Source organism: Hyperolius riggenbachi, chromosome 1 (genome assembly GCF_040937935.1).
Source record: "Hyperolius riggenbachi isolate aHypRig1 chromosome 1, aHypRig1.pri, whole genome shotgun sequence".
Classification (NCBI taxonomy): domain Eukaryota; kingdom Metazoa; phylum Chordata; class Amphibia; order Anura; family Hyperoliidae; genus Hyperolius; species Hyperolius riggenbachi.
In genome coordinates this window covers 1863245-1872571 of record NC_090646.1, presented here as the reverse complement: position 1 = coordinate 1872571, position 9327 = coordinate 1863245, and the positions used below count along the sequence as shown (strand labels likewise).

General features: G+C 53.9%; 1 protein-coding gene across 1 annotated transcript; it reads left to right on the top strand.

The window, feature by feature from the left end:
- The first annotated feature begins 5682 nt into the window (after positions 1 to 5682).
- Positions 5683 to 6378, top strand: LOC137506617 (coagulation factor V-like). Its single transcript, XM_068233613.1, has one exon. It carries the CDS (start codon positions 5683 to 5685, stop codon positions 6376 to 6378), a length of 696 nt encoding a protein of 231 aa, XP_068089714.1.
- The last annotated feature ends 2949 nt before the right edge of the window (positions 6379 to 9327 follow it).

Here is a 9327-nt window from a genome sequence, read left to right as displayed (position 1 = left end):
GTGCAACTGGTCCAGCCGTGGCACATCCACAATGATCTGAGGAGTGCTCCACAACTTCTTCATATTAAGACTGGGAGGAGGAGATTATTGCCAGTTGGCTAGAGGGCATGCAATATGTCCTCTGGTAGAAGAAAGAGGTGGAGGAGATAGTAGTGAGTTGGTTAGAGCCTAGGTTCTTAACGTGTGACGTATGTGTACCCCAGGTGGTACTTCTGAGGAGTCCATGGGGTACTCACTCAGGCGTAATAGAATTAATTACGTAGAACACATTTTAGAGTTTTAAAAAATTATAAAGCAAACAAACACTGAATACACAGCAACACCAAATTAGTTTTTTCCTTGCTTTTTCCTGATCACTTACATTTTCCTTCTTTTTTCCTTTTAGCCCCCTTCCTCCGTTTCTCGCATACTCCGCACCCCGGGTCTGCAGATGATTATTCTCCTGACACTTACCAAGTCTATAATGATAATGAACTATTTTTTCTTGAGTGCTGAGGGGGAACATTTCTTGTACGTGGACTTGGATGTTGGAGGCCAAGAAGGCCAATACTCGTCATTTCTGCAGAAGACAAGCTTCCATGAAAGCAAAACCCTGAAATTCTGTAACATCTTATTCCCAGTTTCATATCTTACCGTTAGTGATCCATGCAAGACTTCAAAGTGTCTGTCCTCTTAGCGCGATCTAAAGAGATAGAGAAAGATGACATTGCCAAGTATCTCAACATAAGACGTCATATTAATGGTAAATCCTGACATGAAAGAAGTACAATCCATGGAAAGACTGACTAATGATTGCTCTAAACGATCTGCTCAAAACGTCAAAGCAGAAAAATTCCATAACATAACATAGAAAAGTTTCATAGCATGCAGGGCATTGGAGAACATCTCGAGGTCGTGCAACTGAGGGGCATTTTGAGGACAATTCATCCCTCTGTAAAGATTTAAACATGAAATACTTGCCTATTGGTTTATAACACAGGTAATCATTTCTGAAGGGACCTCACTGTCCACCATGGCCCTGTATCCATGTAAGGGACCTCACTGTCAGACCACGCCCCATCTGTGTGATGGACCTCATAGTCAGACCACGCCCCCGTATCTGTGTGGGGGACCTCACTGTCAGACCACGCTCCGTATCTGTGTGAGGGACCTCATAGTCAGACCATGCCCCGTATCTGTGTGAGGGACCTCATAGTCAGACCACGCCCCCGTATCCGTGTGAAGGACCTCACTGTCAGACCACACCCCCATATTCCTGTGAAGGACCTCACGGTCAGATCACGCCCCTGTGTCAGATCACACCCCCGCATCTGTGTAAAAGATCTCATGGTCAGACCACGCCCCTGTATCCATGTAAAGGACCTCACTGTCAGACCACGCCCCTGTATCCATGTGAAGGACCTCACTGTCAGACCACGCCCCCGTATCTGTGTGAGGGACCTCATAGTCAGACCACGCCCCATATCCGTGTGAAGGACCTCACTGTCAGACCACGCCCCGGTATCTGTGTGAAGGACCTCACTGCCAGACCACGCCCCTGTATCCATGTGAAGGACCTCACTGCCAGACTACACCCCCGGAAATCCATGTGAAGGAGCTCACGGTCAGACCACGCCCCTTTATCCGTGTGAAGGACCTCACTGTCAGACCACGCCCCTGTATTCCTGTGAAAAACCTCACTGTCAGACCACACCCCTGTATCCGTGAAAAGGACCGCACTGTCAGACCACGCCCCCATATCCATGTGAAGGACCTCACTGTCAGACCACGCCCCTGTATCCATGTGAAGGACCTCAATGTCAGACCACGCCCCTGTATCCATGTGAAGGACCTCACTGTCAGACCACGCCCCTTTATCCGTGTGAAGGACCTCACTGTCAGACCAAGCCCCTGTATCCATGTGAAGGACCTCACTGTCAGACCACGCCCCCATATCCGTGTGATGGACCTAACTGTCAGACCACGCCCCGGTATCTGTGTGAAGGACAGCAAAAGACCACGCCCCTGTATCCATGTGAAGGACCTCACTGTCAGACCACGCCCCTGTATCCATGTGAAGGACCTCACTGTCAGACCACGACCCTGTATCCATGTGAAGGACCTCACTGTCAGAACACGCCACTGTATCTGTGTGAAGGACCACACTGTCAGACCACGCCCCTGTATCCATGTGAAGGACCTCACTGTCAGACCACGCCCCTGTATCCATGTGAAGGACCTCACTGTCAGACCACGCCCCTGTATCCATGTGAAGGACCTCACTGTCAGACCACGCCCCTGTATCCGTGTGAAGGACCGCACTGTCAGACCACGCCCCTGTATCCGTGTGATGGACCTCACTGTCAGACCATGCCCCTGTATCCATGTAAAGGATCTCACTGTCAGACCACGCCCCTGTATCCATGTGAAGGACCTCACTGTCAGACCACGCCCCTGTATCCATGTGAAGGACCTCACTGTCAGACCACGCCCCTGTATCTGTGTGAAGGACCTCACTGTCAGACCACGCCACCATATCCATGTGAAGGACCTTACTGTCAGACCACGCCCCTGTATCCATGTGAAGGACCTCACTGTCAGACCACGCCCCTTTATCCATGTGATGGACCTCACTGTCAGACCACGCCCCTGTATCCATGTGATGGACCTCACTGTCAGACCACGCCCCTGTATCCATGTGAAGGAACTCACTGTCAGACCACGTCCCTGTATCCATGTGAAGGACCTCACTGTCAGACCACAACCCTTTATCCGTGTGATGGACCTCACTGTCAGACCACGCCCCCTATCCATGTTAAGGACCTCACTGTCAGACCACGCCCCTGTATCTGTGTGAAGGACCTCACTGTCAGACCACGCCCCTGTATCTGTGTGAAGGACCTCACTGTCAGACCACGCCCCCATAAACGTGTGAAGGACCTCACTGTCAAATCACGCCACCATATCCATGTGAAGGACCTCACTGTCAGACCACACCCCCATATCCGTGTGAAGGACCTCACGGTCAGACCACGCCCCTATGTCAGATCACGCCCCCGTATCTGTGTGAAGGACCTCACTCTCAAACCACGCCCCTGTATCCATGTCAAGGACCTCACTGTCAGACCACGCCCCTGTATCCGTGTGAAGGACCTCACTGTCAGACCACGCCCCTGTATCCATGTGAAGGACCTCACTGTCAGACCATGCCCCTTTATCCATGTGATGGACCTCACTGTCAGACCACGCCCCTGTATCCATGTGAAGGACCTCACTGTCAGACCACGCCCCTGTATCCATGTGAAGGACCTCACTGTCAAACCATGCCCCCATATCCATGTGAAGGACCTCACGGTCAGACCACGTCCCTGTATCCATGTGAAGGACCTCACTGTCAAACCATGCCCCCATATCCATGTGAAGGACCTCACTGTCAGACCACGCCCCTGTATCCATGTGAAGGACCTCACTGTCAAACCATGCCCCCATATCCATGTGAAGGACCTCACGGTCAGACCATGCCCCTGTGTCAAATCATGCCCCCGTATCTGTGTGAAGGACCTCACTGTCAGACCACGCCCCTGTATCCATGTGAAGGACCTCACTGTCAGACCACGCCCCTGTATCCGTGTGAAGGACCTCACTGTCAGACCACGCCCCTGTATCCGTGTGAAGGACCTCACTGTCACACCACACCCCGGTATCCATGTGAAGGACCTCATGGTCAGACCACGCCCCGGTATCCATGTGAAGGACCTCACTGTCAGACCATTCCCCTGTATCTGTGTGAGGGACCTCATGGTCAGACCACGCCCCCGTATCCGTGTGAGGGACCTCACTGTCAGACCATTCCCCTGTATCCGTGTGAGGGACTTCATGGTCAGACCACGCCCCCGTATCCGTGTAAAGGACCTCACTGTCAGACCACACCCCTGTATCCATGTGATGGACCTCATGGTCAGACCACGCCCCGGTATCCATGTGAAGGACCTCATTATCAGACCACGCCCCTGTATCTGTGTGAAGGACCTCACTGTCAGACCACGCCCCTGTATCCGTGTGAAGGACCTCACTGTCAGACCACGCCCCCGTATCCGTGTGAAGGACCTCACTGTCAGAACACGCCCCCACATCCGTGTGAAGGTCCGCACTGTCAGACCATGCTCCCGTATCTGTGTGAAGGACCTCACTGTCAGACCATGCCCTGGTATCTGTGTGCCTCTGCTGAGCCCTCTACCCTGCATGACCTCTGCCTACCCTGACCTAAGCCTGAGCCCTCTACCCTGCATGACCTCTGCCTACCCTGACCCCAGCCTGTGCCCTCTACCCTGCATGACCTCTGCCTACCCTGACCCCAGCCTGTGCCCTCTACCCTGCATGACCTCTGCCTACCCTGACCTCAGCCTGTGCCCTCTACCCTGCATGACCTCTGCCTACCCTGACCCCAGCCTGTGCCCTCTACCCTGCATGACCTCTGCCTACCGTGACCATGCCCCCATATCCATGTGAAGGACCTCACGGTCAGACCATGCCCCTGTGTCAAATCATGCCCCCGTATCTGTGTGAAGGACCTCACTGTCAGACCACGCCCCTGTATCCATGTGAAGGACCTCACTGTCAGACCACGCCCCTGTATCCGTGTGAAGGACCTCACTGTCAGACCACGCCCCTGTATCCGTGTGAAGGACCTCACTGTCACACCACACCCCGGTATCCATGTGAAGGACCTCATGGTCAGACCACGCCCCGGTATCCATGTGAAGGACCTCACTGTCAGACCATTCCCCTGTATCTGTGTGAGGGACCTCATGGTCAGACCACGCCCCCGTATCCGTGTGAGGGACCTCACTGTCAGACCATTCCCCTGTATCCGTGTGAGGGACTTCATGGTCAGACCACGCCCCCGTATCCGTGTAAAGGACCTCACTGTCAGACCACACCCCTGTATCCATGTGATGGACCTCATGGTCAGACCACGCCCCGGTATCCATGTGAAGGACCTCATTATCAGACCACGCCCCTGTATCTGTGTGAAGGACCTCACTGTCAGACCACGCCCCTGTATCCGTGTGAAGGACCTCACTGTCAGACCACGCCCCCGTATCCGTGTGAAGGACCTCACTGTCAGAACATGCCCCCACATCCGTGTGAAGGTCCGCACTGTCAGACCACGCTCCCGTATCTGTGTGAAGGACCTCACTGTCAGACCATGCCCTGGTATCTGTGTGCCTCTGCTGAGCCCTCTACCCTGCATGACCTCTGCCTACCCTGACCTAAGCCTGAGCCCTCTACCCTGCATGACCTCTGCCTACCCTGACCCCAGCCTGTGCCCTCTACCCTGCATGACCTCTGCCTACCCTGACCCCAGCCTGTGCCCTCTACCCTGCATGACCTCTGCCTACCCTGACCTCAGCCTGTGCCCTCTACCCTGCATGACCTCTGCCTACCCTGACCCCAGCCTGTGCCCTCTACCCTGCATGACCTCTGCCTACCGTGACCTCAGCCTGTGCCCTCTACTCTGCATGACCTCTGCCTACCCTGACCTCAGCCTGAGCCCTCTACTCTGCATGACCTCTGCCTACCCTGACCCCAAGCCTGTGCCCTCTACCCTGCATGACCTCTGCCTACCCTGACCCCAGCCTGTGCCCCTTAATCTGCATGACCTCTGCTTACCCTGAACCCAGCCTGTGCCCCTTACTCTGCATGACCTCTGCCTACCCTGACCCCAGCCTGTGCCCTCTACTCTGCATGACCTCAGCCTACCCTGACCCCAGCCTGTGCCCTCTACCCTGCATGACCTCTGCCTACCCTGACCTCAGCCTGAGCCCTCTTCTCTACATGACCTCTGCCTACCCTGACCTCAGCCTGAGCCCTCTACTCTGCATGACCTCTGCCTACCCTGACCCCAGCCTGTGCCCTCTACCCTGCATGACCTCTGCCTACCCGGACCTCAGCCTGAGCCCTCTTCTCTGCATGACCTCTGCCTACCCTGACCTCAGCCTGAGCCCTCTACTCTGCATGACCTTTGCCTACCCTGACCCCAGCCTGTGCCCTCTACCCTGCATGACCTCTGCCTACCCTGACCTCAGCCTGAGCCCTCTTCTCTGCATGACCTCTGCCTACCCTGACCTCAGCCTGAGCCCTCTACCCTGCATGACCTCTGCCTACCGTGACCTCAGCCTGTGCCCTCTACCCTGCATGACCTCTGCCTACCCTGACCCCAGCCTGTGCCCTCTACCCTGCATGACCTCTGCCTACCGTGACCTCAGCCTGTGCCCTCTACTCTGCATGACCTCTGCCTACCCTGACCTCAGCCTGAGCCCTCTACTCTGCATGACCTCTGCCTACCCTGACCCCAAGCCTGTGCCCTCTACCCTGCATGACCTCTGCCTACCCTGACCCCAGCCTGTGCCCCTTAATCTGCATGACCTCTGCTTACCCTGAACCCAGCCTGTGCCCCTTACTCTGCATGACCTCTGCCTACCCTGACCCCAGCCTGTGCCCTCTACCCTGCATGACCTCTGCCTACCCTGACCTCAGCCTGAGCCCTCTACTCTGCATGACCTCTTCCTACCCTGACCCCATCCTGAGCCCTCTTCTCTGAATGACCTCTGCTTGAGCCCTCTACTCTGCATGACCTCATCCTACCCTGACCTTAGCCTGTGCCCTCTACTCTGCATGACCTCTGCCTTCCCTGACCCAAGCCTGTGCCCTCTACCCTGCATGACCTCTGCCTACCCTGACTCCAGCCTGTGCCCTCTACTCTGCATGACCTCTGCCTACCCTGACCTCAGCCTGTGCCCTCTACCCTGCATGACCTCTGCCTACCCTGACCCCAGCCTGTGCCCTCTACCCTGCATGACCTCTGCCTACCCTGACCCAAGCCTGTGCCCCCTACTCTGCAAGTTAGCCATTAAAGGCAGTGGGAGGGGTTAGCCATGAAAAAGGTGGATGGGGGAGTTAGCTATGAAAGAGGTTGTGGGAGGAGTTAGCTATGAAAGAGGCGGTGGGACGAATTAGCAATGAAAGGGTGGAGGGAAGAGTTAGCTATCAAAGAGGTGGGAGGAGTTAGCCATATAAGAGGCAGTGGGAGGAGTTAGCCATGAAAGAGATGGTGGGAGGAGTTAGCCATGAAAGGGGTGGAAAGAGGATTTAGCAATGAAAGAGGCAGTGGGAGGAGTTAGCCATTATAGAAGTGGTGGAGGAGTTAGCCATGAAAGGGGTGGAGGGAGGAGTTAGCTATGAAAGAGGTGGGAGGAGTTAGCCATATATGAGTCAGTGGGAGGAGTTAGCCATGAAAGAGGTGGTGGGAGGAGTTAGCCATGGAAGGGGTGGAGGGAGGATTTAGCAATGAAAGAGGTGGGAGGAGTTAGCCATATAAGAGGCAGTGGGAGGAGTTAGCCATGAAAGAGGTGGTGGGAGGAGTTAGCCATGAAAGGGGTGGAGGGAGGAGTTAGCTATGAAAGAGGTGGGAGGAGTTAGCTATGAAAGAGGCGGTGGGACGAATTAGCAATGAAAGGGTGGAGCGAAGAGTTAGCTATCAAAGAGGTGGGAGGAGTTAGCCATATAAGAGGCAGTGGGAGGAGTTAGCCATGAAAGAGGTGGTGGGAGGAGTTAGCCATGAAAGGGGTGGAAAGAGGATTTAGCAATGAAAGAGGCAGTGGGAGGAGTTAGCCATTATAGAAGTGGTGGAGGAGTTAGCCATGAAAGGGGTGGAGGGAGGAGTTAGCTATGAAAGAGGTGGGAGGAGTTAGCCATATATGAGTCAGTGGGAGGAGTTAGCCATGAAAGAGGTGGTGGGAGGAGTTAGCCATGAAAGGGGTGGAGGGAGGATTTAGCAATGAAAGAGGTGGGAGGAGTTAGCCATATAAGAGGCAGTGGGAGGAGTTAGCCATGAAAGAGGTGGTGGGAGGAGTTAGCCATGAAAGGGGTGGAAAGAGGATTTAGCAATGAAAGAGGCAGTGGGAGGAGTTAGCCATTATAGAAGTGGTGGAGTTAGCCATGAAAGGGGTGGAGGGAGGAGTTAGCTATGAAAGAGGTGGGAGGAGTTAGCTATGAAAGAGGCGGTGGGACAAATTAGCAATGAAAGGGTGGAGGGAAGAGTTAGCTATCAAAGAGGTGGGAAGAGTTAGCCATATAAGAGGCAGTGGGAGGAGTTAGCCATGAAAGAGGTGGTGGGAGGAGTTAGCCATGAAAGGGGTGGAAAGAGGATTTAGCAATGAAAGAGGCAGTGGGAGGAGTTAGCCATTATAGAAGTGGTGGAGGAGTTAGCCATGAAAGGGGTGGAGGGAGGAGTTAGCTATGAAAGAGGTGGGAGGAGTTAGCCATATATGAGTCAGTGGGAGGAGTTAGCCATGAAAGAGGTGGTGGGAGGAGTTAGCCATGAAAGGGGTGGAGGGAGGATTTAGCAATGAAAGAGGTGGGAGGAGTTAGCCATATAAGAGGCAGTGGGAGGAGTTAGCCATGAAAGAGGTGGTGGGAGGAGTTAGCCATGAAAGGGGTGGAAAGAGGATTTAGCAATGAAAGAGGCAGTGGGAGGAGTTAGCCATTATAGAAGTGGTGGAGTTAGCCATGAAAGGGGTGGAGGGAGGAGTTAGCTATGAAAGAGGTGGGAGGAGTTAGCTATGAAAGAGGCGGTGGGACGAATTAGCAATGAAAGGGTGGAGGGAAGAGTTAGCTATCAAAGAGGTGGGAAGAGTTAGCCATATAAGAGACAGTGGGAGGAGTTAGCCATGAAAGAGGTGGTGGGAGGAGTTAGCCATGAAAGGGGTGGAAAGAGGATTTAGCAATGAAAGAGGCAGTGGGAGGAGTTAGCCATTATAGAAGTGGTGGAGGAGTTAGCCATGAAAGGGGTGGAGGGAGGAGTTAGCTATGAAAGAGGTGGGAGGAGTTAGCCATATATGAGTCAGTGGGAAGAGTTAGCCATGAAAGAGGTGGTGGGAGGAGTTAGCCATGAAAGGGGTGGAGGGAGGATTTAGCAATGAAAGAGGTGGTGGGAGGAGTTATCCATGAAAGACATGATAGGAGGAGTTAGCAATGAAAGAGGCAGTGGGAGGAATTAGTCATTAAAAAAGTGGTGGAGGAGTTAGACATGAAAAAGGTGGAGGGAGGAGTTAGCTATGAAAGAGGTGGTGGGAGGAGTTAGCCATATAAGAGGCAGTGGGAGGAGGTAGCCATGAAAAAAGGTGGAGGGAGGTGTTAGCCATAAAAGAGGCAGTGGGAGGAGGTAGCCATGAATGAGGTGCTAGGAGGAGTTAGCCATGTAAGAGGCAGTGGGAGGAGTTAGCCATGACAGAGGTGGTGGGAGGAGTTAGCCATAACAGAGGTGGTAGGAGGAGTTTGCCATAT